Source organism: Impatiens glandulifera, chromosome 1 (assembly GCF_907164915.1).
Source record: "Impatiens glandulifera chromosome 1, dImpGla2.1, whole genome shotgun sequence".
Lineage (NCBI taxonomy): Eukaryota > Viridiplantae > Streptophyta > Magnoliopsida > Ericales > Balsaminaceae > Impatiens > Impatiens glandulifera.
In genome coordinates, this window is record NC_061862.1 from 58,907,989 (window position 1) to 58,933,054 (window position 25,066).

Below are 25,066 nucleotides of genomic sequence, written 5' to 3' on the forward strand. Positions count from 1 at the left end.
TAAAGTGAGATAATGTAGATATACAAGAGTCAAGATAAAAATAAGAATATTTTAGAGATAAAACTTTGTTAAAAAGTTTACATCACACTCGGTCATTTTAGAGATGAAACCACGCTTTAGTAGAGTGATCACCATAACATTAAGAAAAAGACAGAAAATTATCAAATAATAAAAACTGTGATATAAAAAAATAATATTGTCCACAAATAAATGATTTCTTGAACAACCAAATTAAAAAAATTCTCTTAAGCAAAATATATATATATATATATAAAGATTAGAGATAAAAAAAATTAGGTACAAAATTAATATATATATAGATTTTAGTTGAGAGAAATATTTAATATTGTTATTTAAAATATTTATTTATATATAACCACCTATTTAAAATAAATAGTCTTAACTTACCTAATATATATATATATATATATATATATATATATATATATAATTTTAAATTTTTATATATTATGATAAGTAGAAAGTGAAAAAAAAAATAATTAAAAAAAAGAGTAATATTATGAATTAATTAGAAAGATAAATTATGAAATGAAAAAATTCTTGAATATAAGATAATGAATTGAGATAGAAATCATAATGAATTTGTGTATAAAACTTCATATTCATCTATTAAACATTATTATATATTGTTATTATATATATATATATAAATAAAAATGTTATGTAATATTATATATTTTAATATAAAAAATATTTTATATTATTAGTTTGAAAACATATAAATATCTATATAGTAAGAGTAAGAAAAAAAATACTTAATAATTAGATTAAGAAAGATAGTCAAATATATATAAAAAATTAATTTAAAAAGTAGAATAATTTATAGAGTTAATTAAGAGAGAGAATTGAGATAAAAATAATTTATGTATAAACCTTCATATTCATCTGTTAAACATTATTATATATATTGTTATTATATATATAAAAATAAATATGTTAGGTAATATTATATATCTTTATGTAAAAAATATTAATAAAAAAATATTTTATATTATTAGTGTGAAAAAATATAAAAATTTATATAGTAAGTAGAAAAAAATACTTAATAATTAGATTAAGAAAGAGAAATATATATATTATGAAAGATATTTATTCTCATACTTAAAATGCAGTAAACATCTTAGTAATTTATCCCAACCCAAAAACTCAAACTCAAAAGAATATTCTATTCATTTTTATAATAAATTTTAATTTTTTCAATATTATCTATATATTTATCTAAAATTACAAATTAAACTCATAACTTTATAACAACTTATTAATTACTTTTAAATTCTCATTCAATTATTTATAGAACTGCATAAAATAAATTAAATATTATTACATAAACACAAATTATATCTCAAAAACAAAAAAAAAAATACAACAAAACAAACCTTGTTAAAATTATCATATATATATATATATATATATATATATATATATATATATATATATATATATATATATATATATATATATATATATATATATATATATATATATATATATATATATATTAGAGATAAAAAAAATTAAATATAATATATAGATTTTAGTTGAGAGAAATATTTAATATTGTTATTTAAAATATTTATTTATAACCACCTATTTAAAATAAATAGTCATAACTTACCTAATATATATATATATATATATATAATTTTAAATTTTTATATATTAGGAAAGTGAAAAAAAATTAAATTAGAAAAAAGAGTAATATTAAGAATTAATTAGAAAAAAAAATTATGAAATGAAAAAAATCTTGAATATAAAATAAAGAAATTACCTACATAAAATAAACATAAATTACTTCTCACAAACAAAAAAAAAAAATACAACAAAACAAACCTTATTAAAATTATCATGAATTAAACATATAAATAAATTAAAATATAAATAAATAAAATATATAAACAAATTAAAATATAAATAAATTATATAAATTAATTAAAAACAAACTAAAATGACTAAAATGAAAGTTTTGAAAACCTTTTGAGTATGTGAACAGTGTCCCTGCATATTTGGGTTTGGAGGAGAAAGATTTTGTAAAAAAACTTAAAATGCAGTTGAGTGACCTATAATGAAGTTGTTTGCTGGTGGGTTGGAGATGAACTTATATTATGAGAGAGAAAATAAGTAAGATATATATAAATTAGGAAAGAGAAATTACCTGAATTTTGTGAATGATTGTAGAGTTAGAAGCTACAAAAAGAGATCGATGATGTTTTTTTGCAGCGACCTGAAATGATCAAATTCCTGGAAAAAAAATACAAATCAGTGAAAACGGATTATTGAAACATAACATAATTCAAATTCAATTATTGAAAGCATGATATTGTTTCATATGATAGATTAGTTGTAGTTATATATATTGATATAATCAATATTTATTGCTAGTTGATATAATCAATATTTATTGCTAAATTCAATTAATAAATAATTATAATATGATAACTAATTATAATATGATAACTGAAATTTTTTATTTTTACATATTTTCATTAATTATAATATGATAACTGAAATTTTTATTCTTACATATTTTCATTAATTATAATATAATAACTGAAATTTTTTATTTTTACATATTTTCATATTTAATATTTAATACTAAACTGAATTAATATAAATAAAATAATTTTATAATGAATATAATATAATAATTTAAACTCTTATTATTTTTGCAATTTTTTATAATTAATATTAATGCTAAATTTAATTAATAAAAAATATTAATATATATATATATATATATAAAAGAGTAACGGACATAAATAATTATGAAACTTAGTTAATAGAATTGATGAAAAAATATATATTTTATATTATTAGTGAGAAAATATATATATGGTAAAGAAAATAAAAAAATTAATTAATAAAAATAAATGAAGAGAGAGAAATATATATATTTAACACATAAAAATATCTATGATGATGTAAATCATTTTGGAAAGAGCGTGATGTACACCTCCTACCATTCAAAATTAAGCGTTATTATATATATATATATATATATATATATATATATATATATATATTAGAGATAAAAAAAAATTAAGTACGAAATTAATATATATAGATTTTAGTTGAGAGAAATATTTAATATTGTTATTTAAAATATTTATTTATAACCACCTATTTAAAATAAATAGTCATAACTTACCTAATATATATATATATATATATATATATATAATTTTAAATTTTTATATATTAGGAAAGTGAAAAAAAATTAAATTAGAAAAAAGAGTAATATTAAGAATTAATTAGAAAAAAAAATTATGAAATGAAAAAAATCTTGAATATAAAATAAAGAAATTAATTTAGAAAGTAAAGTAATTACATAGAGTTAATTAATAGAGAGAAATTATGAAATGAGATAGAAATCCTAATGAATTTGTGTATAAACTTTCATATTCATCCATTATTATATATATTGTTATTATATATAAAAATAAATATGTTAGGTAATATTATATATTTTAATATAAAAAATATTTTATATTATTAGTGTGAAAAAATATTAATATTTATATAGTGAAAGTAAAAAAAAAATTAATAATTAGATTAAGAAAAAAAGTAAAATATATAAAGAAATTAATTTAGAAAGTAAACTAATTTATAGAATTAATAATTTGTTGTAAACCTTCGTATTCGTCTATTAAACATTATTATATACATTGTTATTATATATATATATATATATATATATTAATAAAAAAAATATTTTATATAATTAGTGTGAAATATATAAAAATTTATATAGTAAACAGAAAAAAAAAAATACTTTTAATAATTAGATTAAGAAAGAGAAATATATATATTATGAAAGAATAATTTATCTCCAACCCAAAAACTCAAACTCAAAAGAATATTTTCAGAATATTCATTTTTATAATAAATTTTAATTTTTTCAATACTATTTATATATTTATTTAAAATTACAAATTGAACCCATAACATTACAACAACTTATTAATTCTTTTAAAATTCACATTCAATTATTTATACAACTACATAAAATAAATTAAACATTATTACATAAACATAAGTTACTTCTCACAAACAAAAAAAAATACAACAAAACAAACCTTATTAAAATTATCATGAATTAAACATATAAATAAATTAAAATATAAATAAATAAAATATGTAAACAAATTAAAATATAAATAAATTATATAAATTAATTAAAAACAAACTAAAATGACTAAAATGAAAGTTTTGAAAAGCTTTTGAGTATGTGAACAGTGTCCCTGCATATTTGGGTTTGGAGGAGAAAGATTTTGTAAAAAAACTTAAAATGCAGTTGAGTGACCTATAATGAAGTTGTTTGCTGGTGGGTTGGAAATGAACTTATATTATGAGAGAGAAAATAAGTAAGATATATATAAATTAGGAAAGAGAAATTACCTGAATTTTGTGAATGATTGTAGAGTTAGAAGCTACAAAAAGAGATCGATGATGTTTTTTTGCAGCGACCTGAAATGATCAAATTCCTGGAAAAAAAATACAAATCAGTGAAAAAGGATTATTGAAACATAACATAATTCAAATTCAATTATTGAAAACATGATATTGTTTCATATGATAGTTTAGTTGTAGTTATATATATTGATATAATCAATATTTATTGCTAGTTGATATAATCAATATTTATTGCTAAATTCAATTAATAGATAATTATAATATGATAACTGAAATTTTTTATTTTTACATATTTTCATTAATTATAATATGATAACTGAAATTTTTATTCTTACATATTTTCATTAATTATAATATAATAACTGAAATTTTTTATTTTTACATATTTTCATATTTAATATTTAATACTAAACTGAATTAATATAAATAAAATAATTTTATAATGAATATAATATAATAATTTAAACTCTTATTATTTTTGCAATTTTTTATAATTAATATTAATGCTAAATTTAATTAATAAAAAATATTAATATATATATATATATATATATATATATATATATATATAAAAGAGTAACGGACATAAATAATTATGAAACTTAGTTAATAGAATTGATGAAAAAATATATATTTTATATTATTAGTGAGAAAATATATATATGGTAAAGAAAATAAAAAAATTAATTAATAAAAATAAATGAAGAGAGAGAAATATATATATTTAACACATAAAAATATCTATGATGATGTAAATCATTTTGGAAAGAGCGTGATGTACACCTCCTACCTTTCAAAATTAAGCGTTATTAGATATATATAGATAAGAAACAAGATAGAGAGAGGAAGACGAAGACAACTATGAGGAAGAAAAATTTATTTTTCTTCAATTATTTTCTCTTTTCTCCCTAGATATCTAGGTTTAGGTATTTGCACAATTAGTAAAAATACATTATATATGTATGGACCATTTTTATTGATGATAATGTTTTTTAAAATTTAGGTAATCTGTTAGATTGTAAACTTAATTTGTAAGAATATTATGTAACTCATTATAATTAATATAATAAATAGTTTAAGTGCCATAAGGATCCTGTGGTTGTACTATTGTTGAAGAGTTTCCACCCTAAAGTTCATATTTTTTTTATATATGTCACGTGAATGGTTGATTGATTATTGATAGGTTTATAAATAGGAACCAAAATAGAAAGAATTTTGTTCGCATTACTATTTATGAAGTTGTTTTTATCAACCATACACTTAGGAACATTTTGAAAGACACTTAAGGATGCTATATGTTTACGAGCACTCTATGAGACATCAACTTTAATTTAAAGAAAAATCAACACCAAAAGAGTGCATCTCAGATTCTGTGAAGAGTTTTTATCTCTTATTAAACTTTTAATAAACAAGCTAAAAATAAGTGCGAAGAAATATTATAAATTATAAATAGTGAGAGTTTAAATATTCGTGCCTATTCTCAAATAGGGGTCTAAATTTTCCTAAAACTTTGCAATTTGTCTCCAAACATAGATCCAATTAGGGTTTAACTCCTCATTTATAATTTTAAAAACTTCAAAATCAAATAATTTTATTTTACGGGCTCATTAGACATTTTGTGATTGTATCACTCCAAATTCAAAATAATTATTAAAAATACCAAACAAATTAAATAAAATTAGTATCCAATAATTAATAAAATTTTGAGGATTAATTATTTTGTAAAATTTTCAGGACATCCCAATCTAAATATTAAGCACACCCCAAAGTTGACTGCCGAAATTAAAGTAAAGAAGAAGTGGGAGATGAATATGAAAGGAAGATAAAAGGAATAATAATAATAATAAGAGGACTAAAGAAACAATACGTTCAAATCAAATCCCCTCGAAAAAGGGCGGACCGCGAATTGATGAGAGAAGGAGAAATGGGAACAAAAGAAACTTGCAGAATCGAACTCCGAACTGCAATTCGCCAGCTTTCTGATCGTTGTCTCTACTCTGCATCCAAATGGTAGTAACAATCTAAAACCCTAATCTCATCTCGCTTCAACATCGCTAACTTAATTTTCTGCTTCTTCTTTCGATGTATTATTATTATTATTATTAGGGCTGCCGAGCAGTTAGTTGGGATCGAACAAGATCCGGCAAAGGCCACGCCTTCAGTCACCCGATTCCAACGAGGGAGCTCCAGCATTCGGAGGCGCTTCAGAACCGGTGATGTAACCTCAACTCCGGTTGCCGGAGTGTCTTACGTTTCCACTCCGGCGCTACAGGAAGACCATGAAGTTTTCGACAATGATTTTTACCTTCTGGCTAAGTCTTACTTCGATTGCCGAGAATACAGGCGAGCTGCTCATGTTCTTCGGGATCAGACCAACAAGAAAGCTGTGTTCTTGCGTTGTTATGCCCTGTACTTGGTTTGTTCTCTTTATGGATTCTTTACATCTTTTTGCTAGTTTCATTTCATCTTCAGTCTCACTCAGCTGTCTTCATTAGATTATATTAGATTACTAATGATCCCTCAGTACTTGAACATCTTAAATTCCTCATACAAATGCTGATGCAATTTTTCATGATATTGCTGAAGATTGACATGATCAATAACCTTCATTTTGGTGGATTTTATTGATGCTACAGAGAGAAGAAGGATATATGTGTTTTCTTTAAGTTGGATTCATTTTTCATTTGCTTTCTAATAAATTGGCCCTATGAAGAATTTATTGCAAACCATCATTCCTTTACTTTCCACATAAGGAATTGATCCTATGAAGGATTAATTGAATGAAAGTTCCTGTCATTTACATGGCTGTTCCTTTTTGAAGTTATACATTTCTAATCCATTTGACCTAAATTTCTGAACAATTATAGAAAACTTTCAATTCTAAGACTTATTTGGCATGTCTTGCTTTTCATTTTTACCTATGTTGTCTATTTGCTTCATGAAGGCTGGAGAAAAGAGAAAAGATGAAGAAACAATAGAACTTGAAGGAACCCTAGGAAAGAGTGAAGCTGTGAATCGCGAATTGGTTTCCATCGAGAGCGAACTGTCAGCTCTCCGTAACAATGGTTCAATCGATCCTTTTGGGCTTTACTTGTACGGTCTTGTTCTGAAGGAGAAAGGTAGTGAAGTTCTCTCCCGCACAGTGCTTGTAGAATCTGTTAATAGCTATCCATGGAATTGGAGTGCTTGGGTAGAACTCCAATGCCTGTGCACTAACATGGAGACACTAAATAGCCTGAATCTGAATAACAACTGGATGAGAGATTTCTTTCTCGCCAGTACTTACCATGAACTTCGAATGCATAATGAATCCTTAGCAAAGTTGGAACAAATTCAGGGAACATTCGGTCTTAGTAATTACATACAAGCCCAAATCGCAAAAGCCCAGTATTCTCTTCGGGAATTCGAACAAGTCGAAGTTATATTTGAAGAACTTCTGAGAAACGACCCTTACAGAGTAGAAGACATGGATATGTATTCAAATGTACTATATGCAAAAGAATGCTCCTCTGCTCTAAGTTATCTTGCTCACAGAGTAATCTTAACTGACAAATACAGACCGGAGTCTTGTTGCATTGTCGGAAACTATTACAGCTTGAAAGGGCAACACGAGAAGTCGGTTATGTATTTCAGGAGAGCTTTAAAACTGAATAAGAAGTTCTTGACAGCTTGGACTTTAATGGGTCATGAGTATTTAGAGATGAAGAATACTCCAGCAGCCGTGGATGCCTATCGACGGGCTGTGGATATAAATTCTTGCGATTATCGAGCTTGGTATGGTTTAGGTCAAGCTTATGAGATGATGGGTATGCCTTTATATGCTCTTCATTACTTTAGGAAGTCGGTTTTCTTGCAGCCGAGTGATTCGCGTCTGTGGATTGCGATGGCTCAGTGTTATGAGACAGATCAGTTGAATATGCTGGAGGAGGCAATCAAATGCTATAGGAGAGCTGCGAATTGTAACGATAGAGAAGCAATCGCGCTAGGGCAGCTGGCGAAGCTGCATGATCAGCTTGGACATCAGGAAGAGGCTGCGTTTTTTTATAAGAAGGATTTAGAAAGAATGGAAGCTGAAGAAAGAGAAGGTCCTAATATGGTTCAAGCTTTGATATTTCTTGCTACTTATTGTAGGTCTAAGAAGAGATTTGAAGAATCCGAGATTTATTGTACCCGCTTACTGGATTACACTGGGCCGGTAAGTAATAGTTTAACAATGGACCTATTTGAAAATACTTGGGCCTTTTTCGATCTTATTTGGTATATGTTATTGAAAATTGAGTTATTTGGATAATAAATGTTTCAATAATCTCATTCTGATAAGTTTCTGAATCGAGAATTTTCATATGAAAGTGTTTTTTTTTTTCCAAATGGGGACTTTCTCTTCAACGAGTTTTGTTGATGTTTGTTTCGCAGGAAAAGGAAGCAGCGAAGAGCTTGCTTCGAGGGATGAGATTAGCCCAACAATCAGGGTATCCTTCTGCGGATGATGAACATTTTCCTCTCTAATATTAGTTAGACAGGTAAAAGATGCACAGTTGTTTCTTCCTTCAGGTTTTGGTGACAATAGAAAATCCATAATATTTATATTTTCTCAAAAATATTTGAGTTGTTTGGGGTTAGTATTATTTATAAGAATTAGTGCATTATTAGAGTGTTGTTAGAATATATGTTGTCTTGCTACAATTTTGTTCATTTAAAAAACCCTCTCAATTCAAGTATGACTATGAACCAACAGCCTCGAAGGTATATTAGCATGTATTGGGTTTGCTCTTCTATCATTTACCTTTACTAACTGTTGTCCCAATTAGGCCTTGTTTGATATTATTTTGAATAACCATCTTAGCTCTGTTCAAATAATATTGTTTAATATAGATTATAAAATATCATTTTTTATATTTTTTTTAGTGAAATAACATTAGAATCAATTTCACCTTTGTCTATTTGTTATATTTTAAAAGTAGCACACTTTTTTTTTGCTTGATCCTTCTAGTAGTTTTATTCATTCTTCCACAAAAAATCAATTTGTCTCAGTGTTAAAAATGTTTTCCATGTTTAATTTTTGTTGCAAGAAATGACACCTCCTTGCTCCTTTTTTTCCCGAATTATTTTCTTGACACAAATTGAAACATCTTTATTTTTGTTTTTATATTTTTAATAATTAATTTATCATAGTAGTTTGTTTATAATGAAATTATTGGTTCAAAATTTTAAAAATTATATATCGAGAATGAGTGTCTATCTTACCAAATTAAATTTCATCTAATAAAATCACAATTGTACAAATCAACAAAAAATCACTTTTATTTTTATTTGACAATTATAATAATAATTGTATAATTGTGACAAAAAAAAAAAACTCACAAATAACCCAATAATATCTCTTAAAGTTATACATAATAAAACTCTAATTTATTAATTTGACATTGAACAAAAATGTAAAGTTAAACTCTAGTATTCATACAATAATTTTTTCTGTTTTTTTAAAAAACTACCATTTCAACTCACTTAGATTGTTCTCATGTGTAGAAACACACCTAACAAATCTCAAATTCATCCAAACCAAGATATTCTCACTTTTCATCCAATAAGATTGATTGGTTCTTACGACCGTCTGGGGGCACGATCACGCCAGGATCCTTGTTGCATTACAAGTACCTACAAACAAGATTATCATATTAATTGATAGCCAGCCAATGGGTGGTGTTTGTTCTTCGTTATTAAATGAAAAGTAGTGAATATGAAGATTTAGGAAATGGAGTTGAAAGAAAGAGAGTTGGGTGTTTGCATGTATATTGAGCCTATTTAGTTACCCAATTTTGTCATCACAATCAAGATTTCATTGCAAGTGAAGTCAATTTTGTATAAAGATTATTTTTGGTGTGATTTTTGGCTTCACTTAGTATAAAGAAAGACCATTGTATAGATCAATATGATTCAAAATCACTAGTCTCAATAAAAAAAAATACTTACTCTTTCGTTGACAAGACTTGCGGCGGCAGGTATGGCGTCTGTATTGTCATCTTCTTCCGCATCATCTTCTATTATTCTAACAGAAGAAGAGGTTCCAAATATAGCTTCATCATGAGCCATCTTAATTTGTTCCTCCCTTTTTGCCTTCAAACAATAATAAATTATTAATTAAAAAAGAGCGAAACTATTTTGGCAACATATTTCAAAGAAGCGAGAAGTTGTCAGAGAAAAGAGACCTTGACTGCAGAGAGCCGGAAACTTTGCCCTATCCTCTTCACTATTGCTGCATCATCTTCAACAGCTGCTGCAAGAGTTGCAACCAAATCGTAACTGGTCATCGAATTTTACACATGTTATTGATACATTTGAATCATTTGCTATTTGCTACTTGATGAACTTCAATTCATTTACAATTTATTTTCTTTATAATTTTCATTCGTTTAATTTAGGTCTTGTTTGATATGGATCCAATTAACAATCTATCTACTCATCAATCACATCATTCAAATTATCAACTAAAATATCCTCTATTTTTAGTTAAATAATCTCCTTTTACCCAAACAATCTAATTTTCAATAACTTACATGAAACAATGTTATTTGTAAATAACCACTTAATTATTTAAATCCCTTGATCAAACAAGACCTTATTTTATTCTGGGTTAACATTTCCAATACTAAAGATTTGTCTTTTTATGATGTTTGATTCATCTCTACATATACCTAAGGCACCTAGTAAATACATACAGTCAGCAACTAACCTTCAATTTCCTCATCGTCAAGTGGGGCATCTTTGTTGAACTCAAATCGCTCCCATCCAGGACCCATGCCCTTATTAATTGTATCTGTCTCAGCTGCAAATAAAACAGAACAATATGAATCCCATTATCTTTTTTCCAGTGTTTTTTTTTGAGTTTCATTAGTAGTGCTGTTTTTTGTTTCCCACCCACCCACAACCCATAAACAAGAGACAAACTAGAAAATGTATCACTCCAAAGGGAATATAAACCAATTACCGTACAATGTGTGCACAATAAAGTTTTTTACCATGTTACACACATAAATAAAATTCTATTTAGCTTAAGGCTATGTTTGGTTTGGGCAGAATTGTAATTATAATTGGAATTCGAGGTTTCAATTCCAACTCCTTTGTTTTTGTTTGTTTGATGGCTTACAAGGAATTGGATTTAAAACTATAATTCCAATGGAATTGAATATATACGATTATTTTTCATCATTACCACTTCGAATTGCAATTCTATGAATTTTCCAAACATGAGAACTCAATTGTAATCTTATAAAGTTGTAATTCTAATTATAATTCCAATTATAAACAACCTAATCGAAAGTTTAGGCAAAACATTTACTAGTTCAAAGCACCTTTTGGTGCATGTCAGTAATGATAAACCGGTAAACTAGGTTATGTTTGGTTAAAGCTTAATTGGAATTGGAATCTAAATCGAAATCGGGGGTCCAATTCCATATTTGTTTTATATATAAGGATTTAAAAGAGGAATTGGAATTCTCATGGAATTAAAATGTGTATAATTTTGTAGGTGCAATTCCACTCAATTAACATCTGAATTCCAATTATAGTCTATTATTGCACAATTCAAGCCAATGCCATTTTTTCAACTATTTGTTAAATAACAATTAGATGCTTGTAGGCAGTTGAAAGAGAAAGAAAGTAAGAAAATACTCTTAAGAATTACAATTCAATTATTTCTTGAAACAAAAAATTGAATTATAACTCAATGCAATTCTTATAGAATTAGAATTGAAATTATAATTCCAATTTCAGTCATCCAAACATTAATAGTATTAATACAAGTATGAAACCAAACTGAATATTCTTAGGAAATAGTAGACTGGAAAAGCTCAACAAAGAAGTGAGATTAGTTAATGTTTGCATGAAAGTAGATTAGAAGAACTTAGTTTGATTTCATTGAGAAATGTAACTAGGAATAGTTTCAATTTCATGTGTTCATAACAATTGTCTCTTATCTTTATTTAATAAAAGGTTCATCCTCTTCTCGAAAAAATAAACAGAGAAGTGAGAAAACACTATGGACAAGAAGAGTTGATGTAAACTTACTAGACGAATCTTTGTTTTTATTCTCTAATTTATGTTTTAGAACAAGTTATGTGAGAAATTTAAAAGATTCTAATTAATCCTAATGGAGGAAAAGCAGCTATAATATTCAACCTATTATGAGAATAATATAAAAAAAAAAATCTCTTTTTTCTATCCAATTGAAAATCCAACAAAGATTAAATAGGTTGAGCAATTATCCACACCAAATTATTATCAGCTAACATATATAGGGTAGTAATGGTTGGGAAATATCCAACCTAAAATTAAGATGGGTAATTTGGGGGTGGTTACACCCATTTCTCAACCTACAATCAACCTCTAAATATAAAGTAAGCTAGAGCACTAAAATCAATTATACTTAATTCTATTTTATGTGACACAATCTCGTTCTTATCAAACCTAATTCCCATAATGAAACTGCATCATTTCACAACTAACTACTCTTAAATCAATGAGATGCATTTATCTCACATAAAATGGAACGAAGGAGTAGTTTAGAAACTTACCAAATGGTCAATAGGGTGGTCAACTATTGGAACCATCATGGATGATAGACCACACATTTCATAAGGATAGATGCTTAGCCAACAATAAATAGAAATAAAAATAACACATTTGGGCCCTTAGACGTACTTATCAATTATAAACTCTTAATTGCTTGTTCAAAACCTTTCTATGCCATGGGAGGTCTTCACTGTATACAACATAAAAATCCATCTAGCTTTCATACTAGACGACACTTTACAGCAACTATTGTTGAGAACTTCGATGGAAAAGAATGGTGATGGAATCAAGAACCCCTAAATAGATTGAAGAGAATGTTGAAATTCTTTCTGGTGGATAGACAAGTTAGCATCATATGTTATTTATGGCAACTGGTTCTAAACTAACTTTTCCAAAAATATAAAAGATCACACACAATGGTCTTAAACGAAGATTGCATGGTTTAAACAAAAGATGCCCATGATATTCTTTCTTTGTATAATATGCTTTAAATATACACAGGATAATATAAAGTTGTTCAAGTTCTAACTTGATCATACATGCAGCATGTGAGGTGAAAACGAAACTTGTATCACTTATTTCTAAATGACCTTTTTGAAGTAAATATTGAGCCCTTTAGAAACAACGTTTTTAATAAATTTGTATGTGTGGTTGAGTCTCACCTTGAAACGGAAAATTTATTTTGAGAAACACATAAATTTTTTTAGTATAAAAGTGTGACCGATTGAGATAACAATCTCATGTGGCAAATGAACTGGTACAGGATGATCAATAATTTTTCTAATGGTAAAATTTCAACTTTATCTTTACCTATTGTTTCTGTAAGTATGTGAAGAAAATATTCAAGGGCAATATGGCCTTAAAACATCAAACAGTTATCAGTATAATTTTTTTTCAAATAACGTGGTGGTCCAAAGACCTCACTAATGAGTTGGATCACCTCATACTTTACTGGGAGCTTTTTTAGAGTTCCAAATGGTGTCTCATATGGGTATATTTTTCAGATGAGACCATTAATTTTAACACAAATTAAATCACCCATCATCTAAAATTTTACAGACACTGAAAATTGAGAGGATAGATTATTTTTATACAGTTCTTGAATTATGGAAAGAGAAGAAATCTGCAAGAGAGACTTTTGAAATTTGTACACTTTTTCTATCTACTAGGATTGTCAAGGTAAGGAACCAAAGATTTTTTTTTTTTTTTGGGAAAAAAACCAAAAACCAAAGATTTTTTTAATACAAGTGATCTCAGCAAGAAAATGAATTATATTCAATAGATAATTTAACATGGAGAGACATTCTAATTTCCTTGACTGATGAGCTGGAATAGATGCATGAACCATTATGAAGAATTATATGTGGAAGTTGCAAAGTTGTTAAAATGATTTTGATGTTTTTTGCTATCATTTGTTACATTTTGACTCAGAAGTAATGTAACATTAACTCTTATATTTTAGTAGTTCACTGATAAAAAAACAACTTAGCTTGAGCCAACAAAGAAAAAAAAGAAGACATGGACATATATACTAAGATATTAACCTGTTTTCCATATATAAGCAACTCGTGTATGTAAATTTTACCAACAGTAAAGACTCCAATTTCTAAGCCAGAATCAAGATAGTAATGACATGGCATAGATCCTTGAAATGAACACCAAAATAAAAGATAAATTGAGCATGACAATCAAATTACTTACCTGCTTCAGAAAGCTGAAACTTCATCTTGGCTTTGAGTCTTTCAACTGCAGACTGTTGAAGAAATAAACATAGTTAATAGAAAGTTGTCATACATTGACATTTAAGTGGATCAAGAAAGATAAATGCATGCCAATCCAAATCAAAAGTTACAACCCTATCCATCATAACTAATATCATATCAATGAATAATAACTTAGCGTTGATAAATCTAATATAATATTCTAGTCCCAACAAAAAGGAAACCCCTTGTAAATGATTCAAATCACCCACTTAAGAGTTTATATGACTAGTATTTTGTTTCCTTAAGTTTCATTTAAGGATAGGAAACACATACATAAACATACAACAGCTATTTAAGACCAAAATCTCTCTTATTATTCATTTTTCAAATGAGATTGACAATTGCTTCATCACACAGCCCGACAAGCAGACAAACAAAACAATGCTTAATAAAATTGTAGAAATGATAACAACATTGATTGTTTATCGAGTTGAATGAGAATATTTGGCATTCCAAGCTTACCTATCATGCATATAAAGCTTATCTTTGAACAATTAGAAAGTTTGAAGCATACCATATTGTCATAGCCATCAATCATCTTTGCATAACCAACCACACCAATCTTGTCCTTTACAGTACTAGTTGCTGCTCTCTCTTTACTATCATGCTTCGTATTCTTCACTCCATTTCTACGAGGAGAGTCACTTCTACTTCTCCTCCTTTCTCTAGACCGGCTTCTCCTTCTCCGTCTATCTCTATCTCTATCTCTATCTCTATCTCTATCTCTATTCCTATCTCTATTCCTATCTCTGCTGGAAGACCGTCGTCGGTGCGGGCTCAAACTCCGGCTCCTCTGCCTAGAATGTCTATCTCGGTCTCTATACTTAACATTGTCCCTCTCTCTTTCAGTCGACCGTCTCCTGTCACGACTACGATCATCCAAAACCCTAGAGGATTTCTGGTTGTCAGAGGCGTGTGTTTTCTTCTTGAGCTTGTTCTGGATTGTCTCAATCTGTACTTTCTTATGGATATCTTCTGTCTTAGATGGACTCGAAGCCCTAACGAAGCTGCTGAGAAAAGATGAGGAAGAAGAGAGGAGTGACGATCCTCTGGTAGGGACATCATCGTGGTTACTTCCTTCGGCGCCGGAGGAGAAACCAAGACCTTGCTTGAATCTTGCTGCTCCGGAACCTTTCCTAGTGAGCTCGTCATAGTATGCAGCTGCTTTCTCTTCCTCCATTGATGAACTTTGAACTCGAAATAAGATTCAGGAAAAAAGAGTAAGGGAGAGACATCTCAATTTCTCGTTATTTTATTTTTTCCATTTTTATTATTATTATTATTATTTATTTATTTTTGAATTAAAGTAAATTAGCCTAACAACCTCCCTATAATGTCCCTCTTTAACTCATAGATTTCATCAACCGTTTAAGCCAACTCTAAATGTGACAATTTGAAAACTACTCAATGTGACAACCGAATTGAATTGTCCTTTGCACAATTTTTTCAGTTTGATCGGTGGTAGTTGACTGCGAATGTGACGAAAATGATATTTGTGTTCAATGTCCGAATACTATAAACACAATTAAATATATAAAATTATCAATATATTTATTTATTTATTATAATAATTTATTTTTATAATATTATAAAATTTTAATATATTACAATATATATTATATTAAAAAATCAGTTTATAAAATTTTATTATATAAATTTATTTATTTTAGAGAATATGGTATGAACGGTGGGCTGTGGAAATTCCCCGAAACCGAACGGAATGATAGCAAAAAGTTCTCTAAAGTAAAAATGGAACGGAGATGATAAATGCATTTTTCTTTGCTCTGAACCGTTCCATTCTCGTCTCTAACCAAGTCTTACCACGAGAGTACCTTTGTATATATATAAAAGTTAGATAACTTCATGAACTATTGGTTCACTTTGGAAATCAACAAATAAGTTGTATTTCAAAGTGGATAAGTCTTAGCATTCCTTGCATATAGGAGATCTTAATTGATGTGAAAATGAAATCCTATATAAAATGTAAACAATATCTTTATTTATATTTTGACATTGAACAATCAATCATTTAGCAATATAATCTTTTGTCCATGGACCTATATGTAATATTTTTATAATCATTTTTCACCATTAATAATTGATTCGAAAATAGACATAAAGAGAATTATGCTCTATGAAATAGTAAATACAAAATATAACTAAAGGAGGTCTACATTTTTTTCAAATTTGGTTTATTTTATAAATATTTTATGAAATAATCGTTTAAGTAACTTACAACGTCTTTATTATAATTGTGGTGAAGACTATCACTCTAAGAATGAAAATGGTAGTGGAATGCAGAACAATAACGTAAAAATAAAAAAGAACGAAATAACGGCACAAAAATCTTACCTAGGTTCGAAGTTCGGATCAACAATATCATACGTCATACTTTCATAGAATCGATTAAATAGAGTTATAATAAGAATTACAAACTCTAACTCTCTCTATTTTTTCGAGGTTTAGTCTCACACACACTTCTTATTTACAATGTATATATATAGGCTTTTAGAATTCAATTCATAATTAAGGTAAAGATAATGTGATATATTTGGAATCTCCATCATGATATGATCTCGTGACTGTTAGATTTATTGGACTAATATATATAAATAATGTGTTTGGGCTATTGTTTATTCAGAACCCAATTGATATAGTGATCCACTAAAGTATTTTGGTTATTGGGCTAAGTCATGTTTGGTTATTAGTATGGTACGGTTTATTATGTGTAGAAACCGAATATTTATTTAATATTTATGATGTATTAAATAATAAATAAATGACAATATAAATAGGGTTGTGGTCCCCGATTCATAGATGCCAATTTTATTTCTCATAACCTCCATCGTTAGAGAGAAGCAAGAGAGACGGTCTATAGAATTGGAAGATCCAACCTGTGGTAACTCAAAAGCTTTGGGCAATGACATCAGGTACGTTTCCGCTTAATTTATCATATCGACTTATTAACATAGAGAATAATTAATCTTGTTTTGTCTAGTTAAACACTAATATAATGTTAAAGATTATAGATCATGACTAAAGAAAACTATTAGATAATTCGGACTAAAACAAGATAAGAATAAATATATCTAACAGTGACGATTTAGTTGAAATTTCCATAATAATACGATTTGATTGACATCTTCATCAAAATGTGATTTCATACATTTTTTAATCCAACAAATTCACAATATCTTCCTTCCCTTTTTTTACCTAACATTGATGCACACAAAATTGGACCTCAAAATCTTAAGCTTAATTCCACAACGAGAATATATCAAAAGTTATTAAGACCAAATTGCTGTAATTCTAATCTGAGTAAAAATTAAGTTCATTGTAATATAAACTATAAAAATCCAAAACCCAAGCATGTCCTAAAGCATGTCCTATTGATGACTTTCATATCTCTTAAGTGATACACCAGCTATTTCCACTCTAACAAATACCAAGCCACCAACAAATATATTAGTTGAATACTTCAATATTCACATTCGTCGTTCAAGAGATAAATCGTCATACATGCTTTCGCTCAAGAAACTCTTAAAATACTAGTACAATTTCCACATTCATCATCCCCTCCTCTAGTCTAACGGAAAAAAAGGTGGATACTCACCCTAAGGTCCTGAGTTTGAGCCCGTCAGGCGGTAAGTTCTGTGCCTAATTAAATGGTTAAGTGCGTTTACGGACTACATACTTAATCCGTTGTCCCATTTTTCGAGTTTTCCCAAAAAAATCTTCACATTCATCCACATTCGCTCAAGAGACTCTTGAAATACTAAGAATCTCTATATTCAAGTATGTCACTAGTCACCTGTCATTTGTTTCATCCATTTAAGAGATAAATCTTCGTACCTTCATTTTCTCTTAAAATTTATTTTAAAAGATAAAATTATAGAGTTTATAACACCAAGTGAATTTGGACAACCACGCGTACACCAACACTTCCCAATTTTTGTTTATATAGGTCAGGTTAAAATATAAAAAAAATAAAATCTAAATTAACAATTATTTATTACATCAAAATAATACTTACTCTTGTTTGTCACAACATAATGTGTTCTTCTTCAATACTAACGATTGACTTAAGAAGACGCAAAATGAATATCATCTTCAACTTCCTCAAAACCGTCTATGATAATAATTAATTGAGCTCAAGACGAACTTTCATTGTTTACTTACGTAAAATGAGATATCGACCGAAAAATCGAGGAGACCTAAGATAATCATTAATCATCTACTTTCTAACACAAAAAATAAGGCAGCTCTCAGCATCTTTTTTCAAGCTCAATATCTAGCAAACACTTGTCACACATCTTGTTTTGAACCTCGCATACTCAAGCACCTTGTTTTGAACCTCGCATACTCAAACACCTTGAATCTCATACTTCTCTTCGAACCCTTCAAACATACAATTTTTTAGTTTTCAATTATGTCTAAAATCACTAGCGTTTCAAGGATTTTATATTAAGACTCGTTTATACAATTGTCTTTATCAATTTCTTCACACAATCATCCATACTTTCTCGAAAGAAATTTATTTTTCCAAAATAATAATAATAATATATAAGAGCAAGTACCATATTTTCATAAATTTGGTTGTGTTTTAAGTTTATTGAATAATTTAATTATCTATATTTAGCTCAAATTAAACTAAATAAGTAAACCATGAAAGATAGTAAAAATGCACCAAAAGACAAACGTATTCCTCAAAGATAATTAAATTAGGTCCTTACAAAAATAAATTAGTTAGGTTTCAACATTTGAATCCTCAACGATGGTTTCACTCTTCCTTCCGAGTGCCACTAATCATCGCGGGTTAAACACGTATCCCGCAAACATATTCAATCAATTTAATTAGATAAGCGGAACTTGTCGTCTGACGAGCTCGAATCTAAGACCTCAAAGAGGCTAGGGTATTCACATATTGTTGCCTCTAGGCTAGGCTAGAAGAAGGGATTCAAAGTTTAGTTTTACATTTGATTAAACTAAGTTATATATGAATTAGATCATTTTATGAACATATCAACTTAATTAACTAATCAATTTGTAATATTTACTAAAATCTTAAGAGAAAAACAAGATGTAACTACACATAAGTTTGGCTTGTGAACAAGCATAATAACCATCATGTGGTGGTTCCATCAATTTGTATTTGGAAGGAACACGGACATTCTTAATGTTGGTTAATTAGATGTTCGCAGCGGAATAATTTATAGATCTAATCTAAATATCTAATCATATGATCATGCATAATTGATAGAATCATGATATATAGTTTATAGAAATATACCTTTGATGCGTGAACCGGATCAGATCTGGTAGTAATGAATAGTCGAGAGCCCCACGTGTTGCTCCTCTACTTGGTCCACACGAGCCCAACTAGATCTCTTTTTACTTTCGACTGCTAGGACGAAAAAGACAAAGGGGAAGCAATCCAATTGCTAGATTAAAAGATGATTTCTTCCTCTTGGAGTTCTCACCGTAATATAACAAAAGCCGTTTTAAAAGAGGAACAATTCTCTCTCTATTCACTTCCATTTTCTTGCAAATAAGTGAATCATTTTGTATTAAATAAAATTCCATAATTAACTATTAATTATATATTATTTTATTTCACAAATAAATAATATTTCTTATTATTAATAATATCTAATATGTATTAATTATATATTATTTTATTTCACAATCTTAACTCCATAATTAACCATTAATTATATATTATTTTATTTCACAAATAAATAATATTTCTTATTATTAATAATATCTAATATGTATTAATTATATATTATTTTATTTCACAAATAAATAATATTTCTTATTATTAATAATATCTAATATGTATTAATAATTAACCATCTTTTTCGTTTATCTAGTCGGTCAACTCTAAGTGTGTGACCTCATAGAACCCGATTATAATAGTCATAGGTTTAACCTCATTAATCGTAGTTGGCTTCTAGCAAAGCACTACGATTCCTAAAATAATCGGATTAAATTATATCTGTTAATTTGTCCTATCCAAGTTTACTCATTGCACATTAAATTAAAGGACACAATTCCTTCAATCTCCCACTTGTCCTTAAACAAGTGTGTAATATAAGATACCTTTGTCTCTTAATGTCTTATTTGATGATATGGTAACATTCATACCTTTCTATCAAATATGTTTCTTGAACTCTGAGTTTGAACTGTCAATTAAACGGATGATTCATATTAATCCATCCGAGCATGGCCATGCATTTTCAGTTCTCGTTCTTCAAGTGGCCAAGACACCATTCTTGTACACCATTCCTATTCAATTCCTTCAATCTCCCACTTGTCCTTAAACAAGTATTTAATATAAGATACCTTTGTCTCTTAATGTCTTATTTGATGATATGGTAACATTCATACCTTTCTATCAAATATGTTTCTTGAACTCTGAGTTTGAACTGTCAATTAAACGGATGATTCATATTAATCCATCTGAGCATGGCCATGCATTTTCAGTTCTCGTTCTTCAAGTGGCCGAGACACCATTCATGTTCAATGTATCACAGTATACATGAAGTAGGAGGACTTCTCCATTCTTGTATGACTATGGCTCCCACTCAATTTTTAGCAATCTCAACTACTGCCTTTATAACTCCCTTTTACGGAAAGCGTTTAACAGTGTCAAAGAAACACCAATCATCAAGTGAGGCCACAACATACTCATGTCTGAGGAATCTACTAAACATGGTTTAACTTAAAACTCTACAATCTCTTTTGGAGAGTCTTAAGGTGGGTCAGTCTTACATGTATCATCCATACACATATATGTAATTGACTAGACATCTCCATGTCCTTATAGCCCATGAAACCTGACGCTATCAGTCAGCTTACAATATAGTAACTTATAAAATCATCTATGTCCATTTGATGATTTTAAACTATAGACTTTTAATAATTCAAAACTTCATTTCATTTAATGGGGTTTCATTCATCAGAACACTTAAGATGATCCCATTTGTTAATAATGAATTATTTGGACATATTATTTAATATCGATAAAAACAATATAAATAAGGATGAAATATCATAAAATCATCAAGTCAAACATAAAACTGGTGTCTAACACTCATAAATACATAATGTAATACAAAAGCAAACTCAAAGCCATTCTCCAATGTTCTTGAGACCCTTAGCCCTAGTGTGACTCTCATGCTTGGGCCTAGGCATAGGTTTGGTTAATGGATCTGCAATGTTGTCATCAGTATGCACCTTACACATCCTAATATCACCAATAGTGATGATGTGTTGAATAAGGTGATACTTTCTCATAACGTGTCTGGATTTGGAGCTCGAACTCGGTTCCTTTGCCTGAGCTATGGCACCATTGTTGTCACAATAGATGTCGATAGGCATTGAAATGCTAGGAACAACACTGAGTTTATCTAAGACCTTCCTCATCCAAACGGCCTCCTTTGCTGCTTCACTAGCAGCAATGTACTCAGCCACTGTTGTAGAATCTTCTATAGTACCTTGCTTGGAGCTCTTCCATCTCACAGCTCCTCCGTTAAGGATAAAGACATAACCCGATTGAGACTCAAAGCCATCTCGGTCAGTCTGAAAGCTTGCATTAGTACAGCCTTGTACGATCAATTTTTCATCTCCCCCATATACTAAGAAATTATCCTTTGTTCTTCTTAAGTACTTCAGGATATTCTTAGCTGCACTCCAGTGTGCTTCTCCAGGACTTGATTGGTATCTGCTACACATGCTCAAAGCATATGCAACATATGGACGTGTACATACCATGGCATACATGATAGATCCTATAGCAGAAGCATATGGGATCTTGTTCATCTTCTCAAGCTCAGCAGGTGTTTTAGGACACTGCGTCTTGCTGAGATATACACCTTATTGAATGGGTAAAAATCCCTTCTTGAAATCTTGCATCTTGAATCTATTAAGAATCTTATCAATATAAGTTCCTTGACTTAATCCAAGAAGCCTCTTAGATCTATCTCTATAGATCTTAATTCCAAGTATGTACTCGGCCTTTCCTAAGTCTTTCATTGAGAAACATTTCTTCAGCCATTATTTTACGGATTCTAGCATCGGAATGTCATTCCCAATAAGTAGTATGTCATCCACATACAAGACTAAGAAGGCTGCCTTACTCCCACTAAACTTCTTGTAAACACAAGGATCCTCTTCGCATCTAATGAATTCAAACTCTTTGATCTTTTCATCAAATCGAAAGTTACAACTCCTGGATGCTTGCTTAAGTCCATAAATGGACTTTTTAAGCTTGCATACCTTCCCAGCATGATTTGGATCTTCAAAACCTTCAGGTTGTGTCATGTACACATCCTCTTCCAAAAAACCATTTAGAAAAGCGGTTTTGACATCCATTTGCCATATCTCATAGTCATAATATGCAGCAATAGCTAGGATTATCCTAATGGATCTAATCATGACAACTGGTGAAAATGTCTCGTCATAGTATATACCATGAATTTGTCTAGAACCTTTGGCAACTAGTCTTGCCTTGTAAACAGATGCATTTCCATCCTTGTCATTTTTTAGTTTGAAAATTCATTTGCTTCCTATGGGTTTTACCCCCATCTGGCAAATCTATCAAGTCCCATACTTGATTTTCAAACATCGAATCCATTTCAAACCTTATGGCGTCAAGCCATTTATTGGAGTCTGAACCCGTCACTACTTGCTTATAGGTCGAAGGCTCACTATGTTCTAGCATAAGAACATCAAGGCTTACATTTAAGATGAAATCATCATAACGTCTTGGTTGTACCCTTGGCCTTTCCGATCTACGAGTGGGTTCAACTTGTTCAACAACTAAATCCGGAACATGATCTACAACTGTTTGTAGATCCTCTTGTTCTAGTTCTTGGATGTTCTGAGGCCCTGAGCCTTCAAAAGTAATCATCTCTGCATCGACATCATCCATGTCATTTTGTTGTTGAGTTTGTTGCTCTTCATCATCTTGAACTGTTTCAAGATGAATATTTCTCCCACTTGACTTGTTGGAAAGGAACTCTCTTTCCAAAAAGACACTATCCCTTGCAACAAACACCTTTTGCTGAGTTGGATTGTTGAAGTAATATCCAAAACTTCCTTTTGGATACCCTATAAAAAAAACATTTATCTGATTTTGGGGCAAGCTTCTCTGTTTGTAAACGCTTTACATAAGCTTCACATCCCCATATTTTCAGAAAAGACAACTTTGGAACCTTTCCAGTCCATATCTCATATGGAGTTTTGTTTACAGTTCTTAACGGAGTCCTATTTAGTGTAAGTACATCGGTAGTGAGAGCATATCCCCAGAAGGATACCGGAAGATTAACAAAACTCATCATTGATCGGACCATGTCTAACAAAGTCTTGTTTCTCCTTTCAAACACTCCATTTAACTGAGGTGTTCCTGGGGTAGACAACTGTGTGACTATCCCACAGTTTTTCAAATGATGATCAAATTCGTGGCTCAAGTACTCACCACCACGATCAGATCGAAGTGCTTTTATTTTCTTGCCACTTTGAGTCTCTACTTCGTTTTGAAATTCCTTGAACTTTTCAAAGGACTCTGATTTATGTGACATAAGGTAGATATACCCATATCTACTCATGTCATCAGTAAATGTGATGAAGTATCTAGAGCCACCTCTAGCTTCAGTGCTCATTGGACCACATACATCAGTATGTATTACGCCCAGTAGTTCAGTAGCCCTTTCAAACGTTCCTTTGAAAGGTGACTTTGTCATCTTGCCCATCAGACATGATTCACATGTATCAATGGATTCAAAATCCATGTCTTTTAGAAGCCCATCTTTGTGGATCTTCTTCATGCGATTCGCACTAATGTGACCCAATCGACAATTCCATGGTAGGCCTCACTCAAACTATTTAATTTTTGTCTTTTGTTATTTATGTTATACAATTCTGATTTGAGATCCAATACAAAGAGTCCATTACTCATTGGAGCAGTCGCATAGAAAATATCATTCTTAAAAACAGAAATATTTCCATTTTTAATGCTAAATTCAAAACCTTTAGAATGTAATACAGCAACCGAAACAAGGTTCTTAGTAATGTAAGGAACATAATAACAATTATTCAGTTCTAATATTAAACCAGAAGGTAAAGATAAACTTAAATCTCCTACGGTAAGTGCAGCAACACTTGCTCCATTTCCAACGCGCAGGTCTATCTCTCCTTTCTTCATTTCTAAGTCCCTGCACATATGAAATAATGTGAGCACCACATGCAGTATCTAATACCCAAGTAGGACCATTATTTAATGTGAGAACATCTGTTGTCAT

General features: G+C 29.2%; 2 protein-coding genes across 4 annotated transcripts; one reads left to right on the forward strand and one right to left on the reverse strand.

The window, feature by feature from the left end:
- The first annotated feature begins 6,298 nt into the window (after window positions 1-6,298).
- LOC124914733 (anaphase-promoting complex subunit 8-like) lies at window positions 6,299-9,203 on the forward strand. Its single transcript, XM_047455338.1, has 4 exons — window positions 6,299-6,441; window positions 6,538-6,847; window positions 7,376-8,626; window positions 8,845-9,203. Exons 1-4 carry the CDS (start codon window positions 6,341-6,343, stop codon window positions 8,935-8,937), a joined length of 1,755 nt encoding a protein of 584 aa, XP_047311294.1. The 5' UTR covers window positions 6,299-6,340; the 3' UTR covers window positions 8,938-9,203.
- A 562-nt stretch (window positions 9,204-9,765) lies between these two features.
- On the reverse strand, window positions 9,766-15,988 carry LOC124914744 (zinc finger CCCH domain-containing protein 13). Of its 3 annotated transcripts, XM_047455365.1 has the most exons (7): window positions 15,504-15,987; window positions 15,277-15,473; window positions 14,701-14,752; window positions 11,162-11,254; window positions 10,638-10,705; window positions 10,402-10,545; window positions 9,766-10,086 (listed from the first exon to the last, which is right to left on the reverse strand). In XM_047455365.1, exons 1-7 carry the CDS (start codon window positions 15,940-15,942, stop codon window positions 10,033-10,035), a joined length of 1,047 nt encoding a protein of 348 aa, XP_047311321.1. In that variant the 5' UTR covers window positions 15,943-15,987; the 3' UTR covers window positions 9,766-10,032. The 3 variants fall into 3 exon arrangements, with proteins under 3 accessions (XP_047311321.1, XP_047311314.1, XP_047311306.1); XM_047455358.1 differs by having other exon boundaries at window positions 10,638-10,702; window positions 15,277-15,988; XM_047455350.1 differs by having other exon boundaries at window positions 15,277-15,987.
- Between the last annotated feature and the right edge of the window lie 9,078 nt (window positions 15,989-25,066).

What these genes read in the sequence shown, in the direction of transcription:
- LOC124914733 (XM_047455338.1), top strand. Translation starts at nt 6,341, where the DNA reads ATGAGAGAAGGAGAAATGGGAACAAAAGAAACTTGCAGAATCGAACTC. An exon ending in CTCTACTCTGCATCCAAATG is followed by an intron (nt 6,442 to 6,537) that starts GTAGTAACAATC and finishes TATTATTATTAG; the next exon opens with GGCTGCCGAGCAGTTAGTTG. An exon ending in TACTGGATTACACTGGGCCG is followed by an intron (nt 8,627 to 8,844) that starts GTAAGTAATAGT and finishes TTTGTTTCGCAG; the next exon opens with GAAAAGGAAGCAGCGAAGAG.
- LOC124914744 (XM_047455350.1), bottom strand. Translation starts at nt 15,942, where the DNA reads ATGGAGGAAGAGAAAGCAGCTGCATACTATGACGAGCTCACTAGGAAA. An exon ending in TCCGGCTCTCTGCAGTCAAG is followed by an intron (nt 10,546 to 10,637) that starts GTCTCTTTTCTC and finishes TATTGTTTGAAG; the next exon opens with GCAAAAAGGGAGGAACAAAT. An exon ending in CAAGTCTTGTCAACGAAAGA is followed by an intron (nt 10,087 to 10,401) that starts GTAAGTATTTTT and finishes TCTTGTTTGTAG; the next exon opens with GTACTTGTAATGCAACAAGG.